This window comes from Polyodon spathula, chromosome 14 (assembly GCF_017654505.1).
Source record: "Polyodon spathula isolate WHYD16114869_AA chromosome 14, ASM1765450v1, whole genome shotgun sequence".
Taxonomy (NCBI): Eukaryota; Metazoa; Chordata; class Actinopteri; order Acipenseriformes; family Polyodontidae; genus Polyodon; species Polyodon spathula.
The window spans coordinates 34,660,350-34,684,170 of record NC_054547.1 but is presented as its reverse complement, the minus strand read 5'-3'; the positions used below and the strand labels follow the sequence as shown (position 1 = coordinate 34,684,170).

At 36.2% G+C, this 23,821-nt stretch overlaps 1 protein-coding gene across 3 annotated transcripts in view; it reads left to right on the top strand.

Moving 5' to 3' along the window:
* Positions 1-23,821, top strand: part of LOC121326777 (ventricular zone-expressed PH domain-containing protein homolog 1-like) — a 57,985-nt gene that overhangs the window by 19,807 nt on the left and 14,357 nt on the right. For 2 of the 3 annotated variants that reach the window (XM_041270261.1, XM_041270260.1), the window contains exons 5-11: positions 1,105-1,268; positions 2,432-2,641; positions 9,600-9,820; positions 13,385-13,588; positions 14,026-14,408; positions 16,529-16,668; positions 17,614-17,748. In XM_041270261.1, coding sequence (XP_041126195.1) covers positions 1,105-1,268; positions 2,432-2,641; positions 9,600-9,820; positions 13,385-13,588; positions 14,026-14,408; positions 16,529-16,668; positions 17,614-17,748 — 1,457 coding nt within the window. Of the gene's footprint in view, positions 1-1,104; positions 1,269-2,431; positions 2,642-4,494; positions 6,687-9,599; positions 9,821-13,384; positions 13,589-14,025; positions 14,409-16,528; positions 16,669-17,613; positions 17,749-23,821 lie in introns of those variants that run through there. The other variant, XM_041270262.1, reaches the window with a different exon arrangement.

Genomic DNA, 23,821 nt, shown 5'->3' with positions numbered 1-23,821 from the left:
GAACAAAACAATCATTCAATCAGGATGCTATAATCATCTCTTTTTCATTTCAAATATTGTAAAAATATATATATGCCTGATGGCATCTAATACACCATTCAAAGGACTCAATGTTTTTGACCTTCGTTGGACCTGATCTTAGTGTTTCCGAACTGGCAAGAAGTAACTTGGGATTAGGCAGGTGTGTTTATTAGGTTTAGTTTTATATAATATATGTTTTCCTTGCCAAAAAAAAAAAAAAAATGGAGGTAAGCTATGAACTGGTGCAGAAAGAAATGGAGCCTGTTATCTACTAATCGTTACAATGTTGAAATACAGTAATTGACATGGCATGTATTTACAGAATGATAGGAAATGATAGGAAAATACTGGTGCTTTTACCTCTGTATTAATATAGTTGGGCTTTTCTGAATGGTTCATTTATTGACACAATATTGAAAATACTGTTTTTGATGTTTGGATATACCCTGCAAACTTACTGTGATTGTAAAAGTGGTTAGTCAAAAAATATTTAATCACAAGTGCCTTCTAGTCCACCACATAATACAATATAAATATCTCATTTGCAGGTGTTTTATTTTATTTCTTGCTGTTTTTATTGACACTAAGCTAAACATTTTCCTAAGCTGCTAATAGTGTTCAGTTTATTTAGTCTTTATACAAAAGAAACCTTCAAATGAAAGATCGAAGAATTGCTTCCAGATGCCAAATTATTGTCAACAACATTCTGTTCCATGTTGAAGCACCAGGGGACAAAATGTCTTTTACTGGACCATGTGTTGGTCAACATATGCCATGTTTCTTAAATAGCATTTGGACTGATTTTTATGTATATATATTAAAAAAAAAAAACCTACAAAGCACTCTTAAGAAACAGTTAATCAATTGCTGCTACAAACACCACAACAAATTGGCACATATTTGTGACTTTAACACAGTGAACATGTAGTTTTGCAGTTGGAATGAAATCCACTGACAGTGCTCTCCTAGGAATTATTCATAATCGAAACTAAATGGAGAAAATTGTTTCTGTTTATTGGCTATAAGCACAGCATCTTAGGTTTGATTTTTTTTCTGTCTATTGATTCTGAATCATTCACACAGCTAACTATATGCTGCTGCGGGTTCTGCCCTCCGTGTATGAGAAACAGCCGCAGTCCATCAACACTCGCATACCCGAGCTGGTGGAACTGATGCCCCGGCTGGAGCAGCCTGAACAGCAACACCTTCTCAGACTGTTACAAATGGTTGCCAAGCAACACCCTCAGGTAACTACACCTGGAAAACTGTGTATTTAGTTACCTGGTAATATGTGTGTACTTACACATCCTTACAATGTTTTTATTCATAGTTACAATGTACTTGATGTGTAATTCTTTTCACTAGATATATGTAAATAATTGTATCAGGAAAGGGTTAGGGTTAGAGTTAGGCCTGGGACATAAGTGCCTGTTGAGTTTTCAGTGTCCTTTGCTCAACTCAAAGTGAAATTAGATAATACCAATGTAATATAAAATGTCACGGTTTAACTGAGTAACTTTTATGTCTGCAAAGTCCTGAATAAATGTAATGTTTTTTTTTTTCTTCTTGCTGTGCATTCCTGAATAAGAAGGGGGTTTTTTTTAACTTGTGTATTTGCATTTATAACAAAACTGATCAGTTTGTTTTAGTAGTACTGTAGGTCTTCATTCATTTTAAGCTGCATACTAAAAAATGTAATTAAAATATTTTTGTATACTGTGTACCATCATTCAGTTCAGTTGCTCCAATATTGTTATTCTAAAGAATAATCGCCTCTATGGTATTGTATAGAGTTAGAGTAAAAGGCCAACATTTTCCATGTTTTTTCTGTACGGCTCACAGCCGATGGCCAAAGTAAACATGTAATCCAAGCAAGCATTGACTGTATATACAGTGCATCTTATATTCACGTATCTCCTGATAAACATATTACATCTGGATGGAAAACAGCTTGTGGTAATGCTGTTATAAAAATACCTATAGTCTAATGCACAATCTGAGTACAATTCATCAAATGAAGTCTGTTGAAGTTTAATTTGACCAGATCCAATTACATGTCTGTCTTCATTTAAACTATTTTAATATACAGGTAAATAGTGACTCTGCAAAACACCATGTATATATCGTCAGAGCCTTCTGCAACTTGTATAACCTGAAGACTTTTAAAATGACTACTGCAGTAAATCCAGAAACACAGAAGAGATGGGCGGCTTCACTGCAGCCAATGAAAAGTCAGTTTTAGGTGTGCTGGGCCATTAACTCTTAAGGAGCTCCAATGAAAGGAGAGAGTTCAAGATACACTAGGGGGTACAGTACAAGTTTCTGATTAGGCAATGGGTTTTTAATATGAAATGTATGTTAATTTAAATAAATAAATTTGTTTGCTTGTTGCTTGTTTTTTTACTTTCAGGTGTTGAACAAGTCTGTTTCTTCGTTAATAAGCTACCTGCACGATCCCAACCAGAATGACTCTGTCCTTAACATCCTGCTGGAAATGTCTCTCACCGAACCGGCAGCTGTCGCCTCTTTTCTTCCAAACCTGAAGGCAGTTGGAGAGGATTTTCCCAACCTGCTTGGGCAGATAGCAAAGATCTACGGCGCTGTGGGACACGTCGATGAGGTGGGTGTCAACCTTTTTAAATCAGTGTTTGCACAGAAAGTACATGACTAACATTTCAGCTTTTTAATGGATCTTGACTAATTAGATCTCTTTCAACTGATTCATGTACTCGTTTTAGGTCATAAAATCTGTTGTTCGCTAATCATTTTTAAGTGCAGAATTTCTTCATTTAATTCATCGGAGCTTGACAGTTATAACAGCTTCATGTATCTGTAAATCTCTGTGATTTATTAGTTTGTTGTTCATGTTAGATGTTTCTGTAGCATCAGCTTTTTGCTCTGGCTCAATAGATGTCAGTACCTTTTTGTGTAACCTGATTTCAAAAGGCGTTTGAAAATGCCTTCACAAAATGCATTTCTGGTTTATTGGTACCACTTTGTCCCATAACAAGAGTATCCATCATCAAAAACAAGTTGTTTTTACTGATGCTTTTTTCCCCTAGCTGTTTAGATTGTTGGTAGAATTGCTGGCATTAATTCTGCCGGTTCTATTTAGTTGGTTCATCAGGATCAGAAACAGTATCTGTGCTGCGATTAGCATAGGGACTTTTGTGATATCACTTGGTCTTAAGCCATAAAAAGTCCTCACACAGCCACGCTTTAAGTAACATGGTTTTGAACAGCAAACATTTATCAGCTATAAAACCCATGCAGTGTTCATTCGCTTTTGTCCTGTTCATCATATTCTATATGGTTTGTTTATTCTATTTGTCTTGGATTAATTACTTTTCACAGCTAATGGTGAACACAAATAGTTCAAAATCAGAAAAACAAAACAACCCCATTAGATTAAGATTGTTCCTTGTTGAAAAAATTCAGCATGTTTGTTTTAACCAGATCAAATTACTGTATATGCCTGTCGGCATTCAAACTATTTTAGTATAAATAGGGGACAGGAAAACATGATTTATATAGCATTAGAGCCCTCTGCAGAAATGTATCTGAAGTAAGAATTGGGTCAAATTTGAAGCTTGTTTGCTGTTTCTTAAAAAGAACATTGCCTTATTTGAGCAGTTTTTAAACTTACTCATGTTGCCCTGTTAACCTTGGAATCCGAATGCTGGATTTTTCAGTGCGTAAAAACAAACAATGGCATGAAGACGTTGGGTTTTGTTCTATTGGCAAATACCTGTATAATATAATATACACATTAGCTTAAATTATTCCCTCCATGGGGGTTTCCGTGTGGCGCATCCGGTGAAGGTGCTCTACATGGAGTGCAGGATGCATCCCATAGCATGGACATCACCAGTTCAAGTACAGGCTATTCCACTATCAGCCATGGATGGGAGCTCCCACAGTGTGATGCACAATTGGCCAAGCAGTGCCCAGTGGGGGGGGGAGGGCTTAGGTCAGCCAGGGTGTCCTCAGCTCACCACACACCAGCAACCCCTGTAGTCTGGCCAGGCACCTGCAGGCTTGACTTTAAGCGGCTCAAAGCTGCATTGTCCTCCGACACTGTAGCTATGAGGTGTGTTTGTTTTCTCCCTCCCAAGTCAGTGCAGGGGTGGTAGTGGTGAGCTAAACCTAAATATAATTGGCTATTCTAAACTGGGAGAAAAATGATATTATTAAACAAAAAAAAACAAAAAAAAAAACAATTGGCAACCTACTAAATTAAAAAAAAAATTGTTCCTTCCAACAATTATGAAGCTGTACATGCAAGATCTGCTTTTATCTTGGTTGGGGAACTGCTTTGAAACAGATACAATCACTAAGGAAACATCTGTTTGGTTTGAAGTCACCTGTACTTATGTAAATTAACTCAGGCATGTTTTATTTTCCTGCAAATTAGCATGACTACTGAACAACAGTTTGTTAATCCAAATTAACTTTTTTTTTTTTTCTGGATAGACAACTGAGACAAAAAGGAACATGGAAGATTCTAACTAAATACACCAGGTCCTGCATAGTAAGGGAAAGAATGCTGTGTTCTGTTGCCAGTGCAATGAACAGTCTACATGAAACATGAATTACAACAAAGACTGCAATTCAGCTGCCTATTTAGCTATTTCCATTGTGGTGAAATAAAAACCCTATCCATCTCCTTTAATCTAGTGACATGCAAACTTCCCCTTCTTCTGCCAATTTGCATCTTTTTATGTCATCCCTCTCCCTATTATTATTTTCAGCAGTCACGCAAGCAGAATTCCCAATATTTGGATCATCTGTCAGCTCTGTGCGCAATAAGATCTGGATATTTTGGCAAATGTTGGTGTTGACAAAGACAACCACACAACTCTGAAAATCCATCCTGCATAGTTCCATGTGTATGTTCCAGGTTGGCAGAGCTCCAGCATCATTGAGTGTTTGAAGAATTCTGCTGATTATGAAGTGATGTCTTTGAGCTGTCACACTCCTAGCAGCTGTAATCAACCTGCAATCACTTCTGACTATATCACGGACTGTTCTTTCTTCAAAACCTAGATACGCCAATCTTTTCTTCTAATCAGTTAGCAGTTGATTAACTAACAGATTTTTTTAACCTAATTAACAGAATCAGGTCCATTGCCAACAGAGTTTGCTTGGTGGATAAATAATCAGGAAGAAACCTAGTCTTTTTATAGTTTATTTGATTGGATCATGCACAGTGCATGAAGCCGTGCTTGTTAGGCTTATTACAATGGTAATATTATTGGAACTATCGCTAGAAAAGGTTAATAATATCTTGACCCCGTTGTATATTTAATGGTTACATAAGAAACAGAAAGCAGCAACCAGAAAAATAAATTAACTTGAGTTCACAACAGAGAATTTGACATGTTTAAATCCTAATTAACTAAACTAGATCCCCTGCAGCTGGTGGAAAACCCATTGAAGCCTGACGAACACTGGGGTCATTAGTAGCTCCTTTGGCATAGGTTATTATTATTATTATTATTATTATTATTACATGTTAGACCAAGCACGGGGCATCGAATATTTTGGTTACAGACTTGAGGATATAAATGGTGCAGCAATCACTTTACTCATTCACGGCATGATAAATGTTCTGTCTACTAGGTATGCTTATAGATCTTTTTCATCTGAATAGCTTACTGATGTCTTGTCTTTCATACATATACTAAACTGACAAAGCTGCTCACAATAACAAGTGCATTTAAACTCCTTCATCTGCCTGAAGACTGATTGAATCCATGAGTGAAGTATATTTTTCAGTTCGAGTGTTACTGATTTTGACTACCATTCCATATTTCCCTGTGGACCGCCTTGTTAAAATGACTTGGAACACTGAACAATTGAGCAACGCTGTTGATTTTCCCCTCAGCATTAGTTTAATTGCCAAAGAAGCACAAACGTGTGGAAGAACTATTTGGTTCAGGCTTATTACTTGTGACTGAATGTCAGAAAGGTGCCATTTTGAATACTTAGTTGTTTATTCCATGTAACGCATCCTGTCTTTTACAAAACACAACATTCTGAACTTACCAATTAACAGCAGAGCACCTGACTGAGAATTCATTCTGTTTTCATCTTCTTAGTTTCCAGCGCCATTTTGGGAAGCAGTTGTGTGGTCAGATTGGTATACACCTTGGCTGCATTTAAGACACATTGAATTAAATTGTAGTGCTGGGACAAAATTTTACAAATTCAAATATTCTTTTTATTCATCCTGAAATAAAATAAATGCTGAATCGCACTAAACTACACTACCAAACAAGTGAGGTAAATATTACAGTAAAATGTGATTTCGGACATCACTAAATAAGATCTTCAATCCCTAGAGGCAAGGATTATTTTTTGGGGTGTACAAAGGCAATGTATATACTAGGATTGGAGGTGGTACTTTTGTGGCAAACACCATATATAGTCATTTTTACTTTAGACTGCTGTGAACCTGTAAACACTTTGTTTTGCTAAATAAACATGTCCATACATCAGAATCTGGTTGCTGTATCACAATGTGGCTTTGATTTGTAAAGCCAAACGAAATCTAAACGGAGAACCTGTATAAATAAAACCAATACTGTTTCATCGAAAGTTAACGACTTCCAAAGAGAGACAAAGGATCAGATAACATTTATAACAAGATACTAAAATACCAAAATAACCCAATAATAAATATAAGTTCAACATGCCAAACTGCACATGCTTTAGCTGTATGCATTTAGAGCAGAATCAAATTAAAATAAAGGAAGTTATGTCATGGTGCCCCTTCTCTTGGGGTCCAGCATATCGACAGTATCAGTTTGTTACTGAGTTAAAGCTCATTAGGAGATCTGCTGTCTCATAAAGCACAGATGGATCAAGAGTCAATTTCATGTAGGTCATGAAGCCAAGAATAAGTAGCAAACACCCTGGTGTCCAATAAATCCTACATTTCTCTGCTACATTTCCTGAAAACATTTATAAAAATATGTCATTATGTAATGCCACTTTTCATTAAGACAGCAACAAAGTAGTTTTAATTTTAGACTTCACTACCAGGATAAAACTCTTGAGCAATTTCCTTTTGATTTCTTCTGTTTTATAGACAAATTTAATACTTATTCTTACAATAACAATACTACTACTATAATAATAATAATAATAATAATAATAATAATAATAATAATAATAATAATAAATTGAGGTGTAATCTTGACTAGCTAGCTATTTTTTGTTTTATTTCATTTCTGTATTGTTTTGTTGTTCAAACATAGTTTAAACCCAAAACCCTCACATGAATTTATTCTGGTCAAACAATGCAATGAAAATGGACAGTTTTCTAACAAAAATTATTTAGGTCAGGTGACTTTTTAATTAATTAGTATGCTGGGAAGCAAAAGGCTCAAACAGTGTATACTTGTATTGATTTTTTTTTTTAATTTTATTTTATTTTAATTATTTTTTTAGTACAGATTTTAGGAGCTTCCTCTTTGGTTTGTCAACCTTTACTGGAACGTTTGAAAAACACTTTTGGAATACTACCATTAAATCTGCGCAATACCCCAGGGAGAATCCCAGGCAGAGCCAACAGCAGACCACACTGCATGTCAAAAAGCTGATTTGGAACAGTTGTTGCACAATGACTCTGATGCGGTAGCATTCTTGTTCTGAGGTATGGCACAGTGTGTATAGGTTTCATATGTTGTTATTCTGCTATGGCTAAAACCATTGCCTCTGTCCTCGTGCTACCATTGGTAATATTGACAGAATATCGCATTACCACTGAAGATAAATAAAAGAAACCCCTCTGTGGAAGCTTAGAAATTAAAAATTGTAATAAACATGTCTTGATGTATTTGTTACCCTTATTATCCAATAGTAAAGTGATGTCAAAAGTATTATAAAATAGTACATATGCATTTGTGTGAACTCAAGGACTAGGGCTGAGAAGAACCACTGTAGTAGTTATGATATATTTTCATCTCTACAACCTTTCACCCTGTAGAGATAACCCCTGTACAGTTTTAATTGTTTTCTTATTTCGCTGTTTGCCAGGGATTGTTCTATTAGTACAGCTGTCCTGCTTGGATAAGCCACCAATGTCTTCTGGACAGTTACGTAAATACCCCTAGATGTTAAATATTTTAACTTGCAAACCCCATTTGTTTTTGTGACCTGGTCTGAAACAAAACAGAAAAATGACTTGACATGCTAGATTTTCCTTCTTGTATTTGCTTTTGTTTTCTTATGCTTTGTAACAATATACAGAGACGCCTTGAGTTGTGGTTTAATGGACAAAATCTGTCATTTTCTATAAAATCATTTTGCAAAATCAGCTTAGCTTTCTCTTTTTGACCAGATGATGCACTCTAATCACATTAGAAGATGATCATTAATTCCAATAACTGGTTGCAATCGGCAGGATCTGTACCATTCATGTATGCCAACGGGTTCCCATTTGAGTAAATCAGATGTGTCGTATTATAAGCCTGTTTTTGCAGATATTCTGGTGTCACGGTTATTTGTTGTGGTTCATGTAGCAATGTGAAATCAGTAACCATAATACAAGCAACCTTTAAAAATGAAACTGCTGTTGTTCAATAGCTCGTTGGGGCCAAATGTGACCCGCAGTGACCTTATATTAAATTATAAAAAAAACCCTGAATTTTAAACGATTTCCAAATGTCTGTGACCCCCTAATGAAGGAAAACTGTGTTTCCATGGCCACTGCTTATTGAATTATACTGTGTAAAATAAAATAACCATGTTTCCATTCTTAAATGGCATACGTCTTACTAAGTCATTCCTAAAGGTGGCCATCAGTCTAATTGAGTATCACTGCTGTAACACAGACACAACATTGTGCTTGTGAGCCAGACACCTGCACAACATGGTGCTCAACAGAATAAAGTATCTGTTGCATCATTGCAGCAGAAGGCATTGAGTATTCAGAGCAGTGAGATTTGAATAAGTAGCAGCAGAAATAATCAAACTCCTCAGATTTATAGTGGTCCAACACATGCTAGGCACTGCCTGGAAGAATCAAGTCAAAAATGATTCAAGAAAATCTTAAAAGAAACTTAAAATGTGTTCAATGATCCCACTCCATTCCTTTTGAAAAACTGTGCAAAATATCAGACAACTAAGCTGGACCCATATACATTTTGTATTATTAATTATGCAATTTCTTTACATTTACAGACTCTGCACAACAAACGCACACATGTATTCACAAATACACATTGAGTAAGTGCGCAATAAGATTCCAGGAAAGATAGATTGAGCAGGCTGGATTGAAAATAGCAGCTCTTAAAGCTTAAGAGTGCTTAAGAGCTTTGCAATGTACCAAGATATGCTGCATTTTATAGTCCAATTCCTGCATCACGCTGTGGAGTCAGTCCATTATTGTACTCAAAATACCCCCTTTCACATTGCAAACTTGTCTCTAATGCATGAATGCTTGACAGCTGTTCCACTGTGATGTCCCATTTTGCATGGACAACAGTGCGTGTTTTCCGTGATTATGCCTATGCCAGCTGTGAAATGTCTCGTTCTGTCATAAGAGTCTAATCATTTGTCTCGCCTGTCAGGAGAGAGCCAGGAGTTGTCTTTTGTACCTGGTGACTCTGTTGGCAAGCATGGAGCACACCTTCCACCACACCCTTCTCCTGGAAATCAAGGGCATCACTGATACCTTCAGCAGCATCCTGGGAGCTTACAGCAAGGATATCTATCGTATGAGTAACAGCTTCAGTGCCATAGCCAAGCTCCTGGTGAAGAAGCTGGAATCAGACAACACACCCTCTGACAGGTAATACTAAGAGCTAAAATTTCTTATCTAAGGTAACATTAGGGATCAGAGGACTGGTGCTAAACAAAGTTACTGTTTTTAACATTCAACCAGTCGTGTAAATCCCCTACTTCTTGTCATTCCCACATCTTTGCTCTTGGCGCTACCCTTTAGTCTGTTAAATATTCTTACAATATGTGTGTGTCTGTGAGTGTGTTTTGCAATCAGTCAATACACCCCTCAGGTTAAAGACTATATCGACGTGGTTACCGAATTTTAAATTAATAAAATAACTTAATAGGTGTGGATGAGTATCCTGAATTATTAAACAGTCTTGATTACTCAAGACACCAGAGAGGACATGTCCTGGTGATAACAGGACCTGTGGCTTATGGATTAAGCTTTCAATTAACAGACACTTCCCATTAATCCTGAAGTATGCTTCCCAAACTACCATACTCACATATTTTCTATCAGAATGAAGGAAGGAAACTACTGGAAAACTAAGTTTGGCAAAAAGCTTTCTCTCTAAGCTCAAGTGATTTAGATAGGAGTTTGTGCCAATTGTGGCATATGGTTTGTGGACCCTTTCCCTGTTTGTATGAACAAAGGTGTTCATTGACAGTAGCGATAAACATAATCAGTTTTGCACCAGTAAGATAAAATGCCATGTGCGTGGGTCTGATTTAATCTCAGTGGGTTCCCAAGTGACCATTTCAACAAAATCATTGTATAAAAATAGCCAATTACACAACTGCCAAAATAATCAGTTTCCACACATGCATAAATATGAAACCCATACTTAAATAAAATTTAAAAAATGAAAAACTAAAGGAAGTCTAAGCCCTGCCACAGCATGTTTGAAACCAAACCCTTTCTGATGATAACAGAGGTTATGGTATATGCTGAATCTTTATTGTGTACCAAGAGATATCCCATTGCAGGCTGTACTGCTGATAGCTGCAGTAGCATGAAGCAAGGGTTTTTTAAGATCTCCGGATCTTAACTATCAGTACAAAACCTCTGTTGAAGTCATGCTCAAGCCCTGAGCCAATCGCACAAATTATACAGTCAAGGGTAATAGAATCGTGGTTGTGAAAATGGTTTTGTATGAAAGACTATTGACAGTGCTGCCAAAAAGATAGAACTGAAAAACCACAACCACACTGGTACTGATCCCAATCTTACCATCATTGGATTTCAATGCAATGCAAACCAGAGTAACAGATAGCTTTGTTAGGATAATGCATATACAGTAAGAAACAACACGATGTATTGGATTACTGCCACATCAATTTAAACACAGATGTTAGACCTGTTCATATGATGTCGTCCACCTTTCTGTCTTCATTGCAGTAACTGATGTCTCACCAGTGGGTACGTTTGTATGATTTACAGTTTATTTCAGTTCTGCTCAGTTGCACAAAAGACTGTGAAGCAAACAGTGTTGAAAGGTACACAAGTTACTGCAATGAATATTAACACTGCTTATATGTATTTTCATGCATTATGGGCCTTTATATAACATTACTTAATGTAAAAAATGCAAACTTGGTTTTATTCCTTGTTGTTGTTTGTATTGTAAGTTACAAACTAACTATAAAAATTTTAATCAGGATTATTATTATTTATTTATTTTTTAATTGACAGGTATGGGAAACTGGAAGTTGGAAATGTTTTCTTGCTTTAAAGGGTGTTATGTCAAATAAATACAAGGAACATTTATGAGAGTGGTTCCTATAAAGTGGTTTTACTTGACCCCCTGAGTGTGAGTAATAGTTTCCTCTTTCTAATTAAGGGGTACAAACTATGAAAAGAAAGAAAACCTGAATTTGAATTTAATTCAAATACGTATTTGGTGAACCAAAACCAGGGACTTGCAAAAGCAATAAAAAAGATATTGGGGAAAATGTAAATGTAAATGGATCTTAAAACAAAACTTAAAACAAATGTTTTCAATTATTTTTTAAGTAGTACGGTACTGGAACCCTGTGTGTTACTTATTCTTCGGTTTAGGTTTCTTGATACATGTATCTATTATTATTATTATTATTATTATTATTATTATTATTATTATTATTATTTATTATTACTTATTATTGTTATTATTACAATATCACTGTTCCTATTGAGTCTGTCATGTTAGCATAATAATATCCTTCAACTGTCACTGCAATCAATAATCTGTCAGGAATTCCTTCTTGGATTTTAATAACACTACAAAGTGTACCTTGGCGTTTCATAGCTATGGGTGGAATGGATTGTAATGCTTAGTGTAGCATTAATATTGAGTGTTTGTATTGCACGTGGGTAAATCAATACTGTGATTGTTCTCTGTCAGTGAACTTGAGCTATGTATGTGTCAGTGTTTATTGGCATAGGAAGAAGAAGACATGTTATAGATCATGTTCCATGCTTGGAGGTACTCTTAATGGTGCAGAACATGTGAACGAAATGAGCTCCTTCATTAGGAATTTCAACCCCCTGCTTTAGCTGTCAGTTCATTTTCGAAGACGGTTATGGCTGTATGACCAGAACGCTTCGAGTCTGGCAGCTCCTCTTTGTTCAAAGTCTAGCTTAACTGTTTCCCTGTTAATCACAAAATTCAACGTTTTGATAATGTACCTTAAAGGTTATTAAAACGGAACACAAAATTAAGCCATTACAAATACTTTTTTTTTTAAATGTATTTTTGCATCTTTCCTGAAATTATAAAATAAAAAACAGTATTGAGTTACCTGAAAATCTAGATTTGAGCATTGAGGGAGCTGATAAATTACAAAGCTAATAAAATTAAAAAAAAATAGTATTTAAGCCTAGTTTAATAGGAACATATTTAATAACGTCTCTAAAAGCCTTGCTTGTGTCAAATAAGCATAGCAGATTTATTTTTCTTTTAAATAATGGCGCACAAAACCCCTTGTAAAAAAGCTGAAACCCTTGTATAACCATGTAACTTGGAAAAGTAGCCTTCATGTCTTGGTGCCTCGGGGACAGTGTGTTACTGAAGTGTTTCTGGAAGAGCTTGATGGTCTCTCTGTATTTCATGCTACATATGGAATTTATTTGTTACGCTCCATGGCCTCTGTCCTTTTTAATTTCTTCCTACGGAGGGTGAGCAGAGGAAAATTACAAGAAAACACAGAAGTGTATGTTCCTTTGGGATTGACTCTTAACAGAGAAGGGATTGTTTTATTGATAAGAAATCAGAAATATCTTACTTGTCAGCATCACTTATCGCTGCAGAAGGTCACGTGACTGAATATTGCCATGCAGTGCAATACATTGAAGAACTGTTCTTCATAAATAACTTTTATCATTGACAAAGTTTTGATTAATGCCTTTGTTAGGGTTATGACACTGAAGGCGTTAGCCAAAAATTGTATATGCTTTACTAATACACAAGCTAACAGCCTACTACAGTGCATAAATAAAGAATGTGCTTTTAAGTTCGAAGCGGTGCTTTGATTGGATACACGCTCAAAAGCCTTTTTGCCAATGAACAACGTACACTGTTTCACTGTAGAAGTAAATAGCCAAGATCCACTAGTAGTATAATATGAAAATGATGTGTTATCCCATCAGGACAGGTGATGAAACTAAAGAAGCTCCAAAGTCTTGTGACTTGGCGTCTGCTGTCAGCAACGGCGATGAAAATGAGAAGCTGCAAGTAAGAATCCAGGCTTTCGAAGAAACATTGGCAAGTGAGAGCAACAGCCCCGGACCAATCCGCAGATACAGTCAGGGACAGGCTTCTAAGGAAGAAAGGGAAGAAATGAGGTTCAACAGGTGAGCTGGTTTAACAGTGACCACGTGTTTAGTGCGCTTTTGTTTATGCTTGTCTGTAGAGTAAATTCATTAATTACCAGGTAAACCATTGAGGTACCATACAAGCAGTTCAGTCCATATACCAGTTTTACAGCTCCTTATTCATATGTACAGTTGTGGACCATTTTTAATTGACAATAAAAATTGGATACGCTTCTGCAACTATTAACAAAGCTTGTGTTGTTCTTCAGGTTTTACTATGTTTGCAATGTCTTTAGGCAACTTGTACAGATACAATTGTGAATGCTTACTTAGTAACTGATGAAAAATTCCGATTCCTGATAACTTTTGTATTACTTACATTTATTTATTTGATTTTCACCAATAGACGAAATAACCCCCCTAATGCACAAACCATGTTCAGTGTAGGAAACTTTTCGTTTTCTTTTGGGTTTCAGGTCAAAAAGCCTTGCTCTGCATGCGGTGCGCACACAGTCTGTGAACTCGGAGAATGGTCACGAACAGGAGCATGGAGAAATGCCCCCTGGCTTCGGTTTGTCAGAAAGGTCACTTAGCCAAGAAAGCTGTAGGCTGCCTTTGGGTTCAGATCGAGATGTAAATACCACGGAGGCACCCTCGAGTCCTCACTCCTGTGCTGCTTCTATTGTTGCAAACAGTTCAGCAGAAGCCTATGAAGACAGCCCCACAGTCACGGAGAAATGCACAGGGGAACTCCAGGATCAGCTGTTCCTGCACCTCAAGGAAAACCTCGGCACAATCCAGACATGTTATGCTGAGATGGTTAAAAGAATCCCTGTTCCGGAACAGTGTCTAATTGAAGGTGAGTGTGTCTGTGCGAGAGAACCAGTTACTCTTTCATTTTAATATAGAACAAAACATTTAAAACACAACTGGAAATGTTTTCATCCAGTTACCCGCTCATATTGTTTTAACAGCATGACACGTGTATCCCTTTCAGTCGCTTACCATGTTAAGTTTCCGTGTGCCTGTTTTACAAAGACAGGGCAACTTCTCGAGCGCCATAGAGTTCACACAAACTCTTTTAAAATGTTTAACAATGAATAAAACAATACACAAAATACATTTGGAAAAAAGAAAACAAGCATTTAATGAAATCTGTATCTAATACTATGTTGCTGCATTCAGCAGACGTATTCCCCGTAGTCTCACTGATAATAGGTACAACTTTTTCAACAGTTATTGCCATTGGCTATGGTTTACTGGGTCCAGCTCAATTGCGTTTGGACAATGCTTAAGGTACAAGCATATCTTTGATGTATTTTAAAACAATATTATAGACTGCCAGATTTATTATAATCCATTACTGAAGCAGAACCTATTTCTTATTAATCTTCAAATATAATGTTTTGCAACTGAGAAATTATAATATGTAGAATAATGCACATTTATTATAAACATCTGTTACCAGCAGTACCTCTATGCGCAATCATGTATTTGGCAATATTTCAGAAGCCAGGATAATTTAACAGCAATTTCCAGGAAATTCCTTGAAAACACATGTGTTACATAATGGTTGCGAAACTCAAATATAAATAATCATGCATGTTCTGGGACTTTCATTGGTGTTGTAATATACCATACACTATTAACCATTTAATCTCATGGAAGTATACATTTATATTTAAAATATATTTAATTTATATAAATTAAAAAACTTTAGGTCATTCATGGGCAAATTAAATAGAACTTGCTCAAAACAGATGATATGTAAACTTTGAACAAGTTAAAATCCTGCGATTTAAAAGCCTGTGGTTGTTAATTTATTTCTAAAATGCATTGCAGCACTTGGGATGCTAATGCAATGCGGAAATATTTGCTTAACCAACAGCTGCTACCAACTCTATATCAATTTATTGTGTTTATAAATGTGTAGGACTGCTATGCATTTTATATACAGACCCATCAGATGCATACAGGTAAGGGCATACCAGTACAAGTTATAAACCTTTGAGTTTATGTCTTTGGGGAAAAAGTTGAATTCATTTTTGAGTCACAGAATTAATAGGACTGTTACATGTAAGTGGGATATACCTTCTCTTTCTACTGTTAATACATAGCAACACAGGCCAGACATCAGTATTTTAAATAGATTTTGACTAATAAAAACTACTAATGACCTGCAACAGCATGGGGTGATTTGGAGGAAGTTTGTCCTTAACGTCTGACAAGTAATTGTTACCATGCAGTGGGATATGTCACTGCACTCCTACAGGGAACCCTGCGTCACTTCGTTCATCACTGACTTTCTGCATCCTGCTTGCCAGGGGGTTTATTCGATAACACATGGGTCTCGGGTGAAATTAGCAAAGTATGAGACACAGGAAAATGTATCCTTACAGGAATTACTTTTCTAACATTAAAGTAATTTATTCCAAACAAAAAGAAAAACATTGAACACAAATAAAAGATAAAAGATTTGCATTCAAATTACAACTATATTGTCAGTGGTTTAGAGTTTAGAATAATGCAGAAACATTTAGTGAATTGTTAGAATCGGTTGAATGGGTGGCACAGTGTATATGGGTGTATGCCCTTGCAAAGAAAGCAGTCTTCACCTTGTTCAAATCCAGCCAAGGGGTCAAGCTGGTGTTCATGTCCTTGGTTCACATCACATAAAATGACTGTCAGACTGAAATTAAAATTGCAATGATATGTGTTATTTTTGTGTTCATGTATAATGGCTCATGCAGTCACTGCATCTATTATACTGTAACTAGCCTGTTCTGTTCTTTTTGCTAATCTAGTGTATGAAAGGGGTTATGTGCATGGATTACATTGTTAACACTTTGGCTAGTCTTTATTGCACAATCTGTGTGCAGTCAGAAAGATCTCTGTCTGGTACAGTTTGGAACCAGTAATCTCAGTTTTCAAGTGTGGGAAATGTAATGTTGACAAAGCCACACTGTTTGTTTGTTTTAGATTCCTTTCAAAGTTGTGTTGCAAAGTTGTTCTTCACTTGCTCGATGAAAGGACACTACTGCCTGTACAGTAAATCAAGTTTCACCCTCAACAGTAGGCAGCCGCAAGTCTGGATCCAAATCATGCTCCTGTTTCAGCAGGTGAGCTTCTGATGAAAGGAAACCCTGACAAAACCAATCTGGATGTAATTAATGATGTTTTTGTGAGGCATGGAGTTCCTAATCCAAAAGCAATGGGAAAGCACAAATTTAATATTGTACCGCAATGGTGCAGCGTTTGAGTAATGCTCCACTAATGAAATGACACAAATATGAGCACAATTCTGATTTATTATTAAGCAAAAACAAGGGTATTGAATTGAATGCAAGCAGAGATAGGTAGCCAGTGGAGGGTGCGAAGCAGTGGGGTAGCATGAGAGCAGTGTTGGGAGAAAATGAGACGAGCAGCAGAATTGATTGAGCTGAAGGGGGGCGGATAGCCAAAGCAGGGAGACCAGCAAGGGGAGGTACAGTAATCCAATCTGGAGAGTACAAGAGCTTGGAGCAGGAGTTGAGTAGCAATAGCATGGTGGTAGGACTGCTGTGAATTTACTAGTGTGAAATCTATTTATAAATACTGCCCAAGGAATAGTCACATAAAACAGATTTTAGCAAAATCATAACAATGACATGCAGAAAATGTCATAAAGAACATAATATTGACAAAAACATTTACTTAGTGGAACTCCCTGAAGAGCAGCAAAAATTATAGATCCTCTGACATTGGTAGAATTTAGGGAACTGGATACTGTAAAAATGATCCTGGATGGGGATTTCCTATGGGTGTGTTTTATTTGAATAAAACAGAAAAGGGAATGTTTTTGTTTTGACAAACGTTTCAGTAATTCTAGGAATGAACATCTTCCATACAATGTGTAGGGAAAGACAGTTATTTTGATAATAAACATCAAGCAGCTTAGAATATTCCTGCAATATTTCTGAAATGCTATATTATGCTATATTAAAGGTAGAGAAATGTTAAAATGAGTGCCTTTGTCAGTGTACTCATAATGATTAATTGCATTTCTCCATTATGTTTGCTTCCAGGGCCTATCTTCTGAGCCTTTATCTTCAGAGGACAAGACAGTACAACTTCTTAAATCAATGTGGAAAAAGACACAACTGAAAGGAACACATAGCTTTGAAACAGCAATAATACAATCTACTTTTCCCCAGAAAAAGGTGCAGTAAATGGCTTATTGTCTCGACTTTAAATACAAGAACTGCTGGCTATAACAGCTGTACTATAACACTTGAACAAACAAATGTCCTCTTTGGTTACACCCAGAACTAACCATAAATATATATATATATATATATATATATATATATATATATATATATATATATATATATATATATATATATATATATATATATATATATATATATATATATATATGTATATCATACCACCTGCTGGAGATATCATAGATAACATCTATGTACATAAAATGAATCATAATGGTATCATATCCAAAACTATGGTGGAAAGTAGTTAAGCTCAGTACTATCAAGGATGGCCATTCAACACATCTCAATATGTATATCATGGAATATCTTTATCATTAGCAGAAATGTGAATTTGCAAACTGTTTATATGTCTATGCATTATGGATATAGTGGAATCGTCAATCCATACATATGTACAGTATGTCACACTATAATGTGTTGCACATAACCCTTACTCAATATTGATGAAACTGGAACAGGACATTATTTAGCACAAGCATATATATATATATATATATATATATATATAATATATATATATATATATATATATATATATATATATATATATATAAAAAGGTTTGGGATGAGTTTTGCCTTGTCAGTTACCAAGAGTCAATTGGGATTTACTTTAACTCTTGACAGAATGAAGATTGTAAGACATCCCGATACAGATTTTCACCAAAAATGTAGGTTCTTTTAAAAAAACATATCTTGCAGTGATTGATTTTGTGATGTATTTTAAAAGTAAGCAGCTTCTGTGCCCCAAAAGGACTTAGTTGTCATTTGGTTTTAGTAGCAGTGGCATTCAAACAGCAGGAAACCAAATCATTTGCAAAGTTGTGTTTATGCATTCCTTCAAAGTCAGGTCAGTTTTAGGGTTAGGGTTAGGTTTGGGGATTGGTGTGCCTCGAATCCTTTTTTTTAGTGACCTGCAAAGCTTACCTCTCTTAAAAACTAGCAAACTTTTCATTTACACTGTAGACATCCAGATTCATGCTTTAGAGAAATGTAAGCTTCTTCTCTGACCAATATTTCCAAATTCTGAAATGATACAGCAGAGTGGATGGCTTTGATCAAAGCCTGAATATGTGTATGAAAGTGTTTTTTTGGAGAGATCACTCTCTTATCTAGTAGGATCATATATATATCTATATATATATATATATATATTATATATATATATTGATCATATAATCTACGGTCACTGAGGTCTTTCGTGTGCCTTCAGTTTCCACTTCTCATTTTAAGAAGAGACTTTTGTGGTCTCCAGAGTTTGTTTATATCTATTTGTTATATGTTATTGTAGGATTTCTATTGTTATACTTTTATTATATTTCTGAATGGCCTATCCAGATGTGGTATGGTATAAGAATGTACTGTACGGTATTTGAAACTTAAGGGACATTGACTTTCAAAGAGAAGAAGAAACACTTTTATGAAATATGTCTGGATACAAAATATGATATTGGCAGCTGCCAGCGACCAAGTCATTTTGTGATCCTGAGTACAGTGTGTGTTAGCAACGGCAGAACAATATTGTTTCACGAAATCCAAACAACTTGTCCTCTGGGGAAATAAGCCATATGTTTTAATGGACATGGATTCAGTTATGGATCCATGGGGCTTTTTAAAAAAAAAAAATTATAAAGATGCACACTATTGCATAAAACTTTTTTAGGATCTGTTTTTGTATAAAACCACCCTTAAACTCTATTTTATTCACCCACTTTTTTAACATTACTACAGTGAAACGGGGTGCATAAGGCTGTTTAGATCATTGAGATAGAGCCCTATACAGTATGTGTGCGATAGCGAAGGCAGGATTGTTAGATTTGATGGGAACATTTCATTTTCTAATAATAATATACAGATGGGTCCTATCGTATTAGCATAGTAAATACGCTTATGCACCGGTATTCCTAATAACCATAGACAGTGGGCACTAACTATCAAGGTTGTTACACCAAAGTTCATTTTTGTCAAACAAAACTCTTTATTCCTATAAAAAGAAGTAACACACACACACACACACACACACACACACACACATCTGACTTTTTAAGGACCCCATAGAGTGCCTTAGCAGTTTACTACTGGTTATGGGTTTGATCAATCAGGCCCCAGTATATGTTTTAATGTAAAAAAAAAAACAATACAAACAGATGTAAAAAGAATAAACGGGTATGAAGCTTGGGCTTGAACTGCACACAATGGCACTGTGTGGCAAAGGTCATCGTAGCTCCAGCTAATAGTAATGATCATGCTGGTAATTGAAGCAGTAGCGGGAAATCTTTCCCAGCCTATAGAGAGCCAGAGCAATTATTCCCACCTGGAAGTGAAAATTTTGTGGTTCTAGGGTTGGTTTTTTTTTTGGCTTAAAATATTGCAGTTTTGCATAAAACGAAATAAATTGCTTGCAGGAGGTATGCAGTGGACCTTTTAACTTCCACCATCTTAAGAAGATTAGCTACATGTCATTTTGACGTTGAGGAAGCTCATTGTTTACTGTGGAGCTAAACAGCACAATAATCTGTGTTCATGACTGCTTAGCTGCCCGGTTTTAACTGAACCACCACTGATAATCAATCATCTTATGCTAAGCCCACTCAATTCTTTTTTTTTTTTTTTTTTTTTTTTTTGCATAATATAACCACAAAAAAGTTGCAATCTTCAGCGCTTCCCACTCACCACAGCAAGCAGCCTGCTCCATGTTCACAGCGGGACATAGCACTTGCCACAGTGGGCCACATACAGTATGTAAAAGCCAGCAGCGCTTAAAAGACCAGAATATAGGCTATGTTTGTCCTTTTTCAGAATTCCAGATGGCGTGTAGTGGCATAATCGTACTGAATAAATCCATATTTATTGGGAGTAGTAGATAGAGTAATAGAAATTGTTCAGTGGAACAGTTATTGCAGTTGACAGATTGTGTCAGGTTCTGCTTTTAATCAGATCTACCATATAAAGGCTCCTTATTGTACTGGTATGACTTCATTTCACTAGCTTGTTTACGAGGGTTAAATTGCTTATACACCAATGTGAAAGTGGACCAGGTTCTCCATTTTATATGGGTTATATGGGCATGTTTCTCATACAGCTAAGCCATTGTTCTCCTTTCCCTCCTTGTCCTTATCACATGTAATTGCAGCTGAGTTGTCTCTTACCTGGCTTCAGTTTTATCAGCCTTCTTTGTTGGAGATACATGTGCTAAGAAGAGACTGTCTGGATATGTTATCCCACAATAGAATGCCTGGAGGGCTATGGGTATAGTATAAAAATCACAATTAATGATTTATCTGTGGTTAAACTGATGTAATTTCTCTCCCATATGTTATCAATATAGCCAAATATATTTGCTGCATTCCTGATTCTAATATTCACAATTGTTTTTTATAATTTACTCCCAATTTACAATAGCCAATTATTATTTAGGCTCAGCCCACCGCTACCACCCTTGCGCTGAGTCGGGAGCGGCGAAGTTGAGCACACGCTGTCCTCCGAAGCATGTGCTGTCAGTCGACCGCTTCTTTACACACTGCAGACTCACCATGCAGGCACCTTCAGAGCTACAGTGTCGGAGGACAACGCAGATTACAGGCAGCTTACAGGCAAGCCCGCAGGCACCCAGCCAGACTACAGCGTTCGCTGGTGAGCGGTGAGCTGAGGCAACCTGGCCAACCTAAGCCCTCCCTTGCTAACTTGAAATGCCAAAATTATTATTATTATTATTTAAATTAATTCAATACAGTTGTGTTTTTTTTTTTTTTTTACATTGGATAATTAGAATTTTCAAATTACTTAATACAGTTAATAAAGTAACTTAGAGTGAGTGTGTGCACGAAGTTGAAAGCCGAACCCCAAACCATACCGTTTTGTGGGTCTGTTTGTTGATGAGGAACCATGAATTGGCAGAATTGAAATCAGATCATTGGTTTTACTAAGAAAGAGAGAGGTGAATAGAATGCGTAATATATTTCAAATCGAACATCTCTTGCACTTCATTCAGGATTAGGATTCCAGTTTGTAAGATAGGTTTGATGCCAAGGCCCTCCAGCAGATCGAAGTTTTAAACTGCATTCTTTAAAGTCTCAGTTGAGGTTCTCTGTAGATTTTCTGAAGTGTCTTATCATAGTGAGAGACAGTCAATAAAAGAATGATTGTTTGTGGGGCTGTGCAAATGTTGCCTTTTCCAAAATATACTGGGTATACTCCTTTTAATCAAAAAAATATATTCAGAAATGTCACTTTTTACAAAATGTGCTTTTAATAACGCAGGCTAAATTCAGTGACAATACTAATGTGTGTGAATGGTTTATGTTGAAATCTATACAGCTGAATATTGTTAAAAAAAATTGTAGAACACAAACACACGCTTTGAAATAAAGCCAGAGGACCAACTATCTCCAGATGTTGGAGTTTCAATAAATTACAACAGCATTCTCTTCATATTGGAATTTCAAGTTATCAACTGAAAGTATTTTACCAATAGCGACATCAAAACAGAACTTGATGGTTAACTCTTAATTTTCACCACAACTTTTTTTTTTCCCCATTTAAGAGAAAGTGGCCCCTCAATGACAGATTTGAGGCATGCTTGAGTTGAGGCATATGTGGAAGCTCACCTTGCTTTGCCATGGTCTGTAGCTACCCAGATTTTGGTGTAATGGGTTTGATTCTCATATAGAAGTATTAAAGCCTCTTGAGGGTCTATGGGTTTGTGTGCATATCTCTGAGAATCCAGCCAACAATGTCCAGCTCCAGTGCTTATTCCTGGAACACTGTGCCCTTTGATGTAATAAGGGACTAGCCCTTTCAGAATATGCAGTATGTACATAGACTTACTGTACAATTACGCATTGAAGTGCCGAGAAAATACATAGAGAGATTGCTTGCTTACACAATCAAAGGAAAATGTTAAGTTCTGTGTGTCACAAAACACCAAGCAACTTGCAACTGTTGGGGCTGTGGCTAGTTGTATGCAAATAATGGTGTATAGAGAGGAGGTTGTGCAGTTCCTAACATGTTTAGAAGTTTTAGCTGTTTGGCTTGAGGATGTAATCATTGTACAGCTGTGGATTCTTGCTTTTTTTAATCTTTAATGGTTATGAAAAGAGAGTGTTTTTATCACTGACCTAACTTTGCTTGGTGTATTACAATTTTCCTACATTTACAACTCTTAAGCTGTCTGATTCTAGACAAGTGATTATGCCCTGCTAAATTGAACATACCCTTGGATTGGGGTTAGAATTAGGGTTAGAAAAATACAAAATGCAAACTTGAAAGAAAACTGTAGTGTTTCCCCAACAAAATGACTAGTACCATAGTCCTGACACAATAGAAATTCTATAAGCAGACTCATAAGTAAACTGGGTTATTGTAATATGAAAATGAAGTGTTACTTACAATATCTTGCTATGCTATGGAATCCATTTTACCATGTATTGGAACTAAATTCCATGTGCCATTAGAGGAAACATAACCAGATAGAAGGATTTTACCACCTCCACGCTTAACAGTAGGTATGGTGTTCTTTTCTTTGTACGCCTCACCAGACTTTCTCCAAAGGTAACAACTGTCAACGTGACCAAATAGCTCAATTTTTGTTTCATCACTTCACAAAACCTTTGACCAGAACTCATATCCATCACATTCAAATGCCGTTTTGCAAACTTTAAGCGATTGTCCTTGTGACGTTTTCTTAAGAGTGTTTTTTTCCTCGGCCAGCGACCATTGAGACCTTCGCCATGCAATACTCGACCTATGATTGAAATGGAAACCACAGTCCCACTTGCAGCTGATTCACTTTGAATATCTTTGGCAGTCAATCTCAGATTGTTATTGACCTTCCTCACAATTCTTCTACTTGTTCTTTGTGAAAGAACCTTCTTTCTTCCAGACCGAGGGAGCGCTGTGACAGTACCATGAGTCTTGTACTTCTTGATAATAAAAACAATAGGTGAAATTGGGATACTCAAATGCTTGGAAATCTTCTTGTGTCCTTCAGCTTTATGACAGTAAA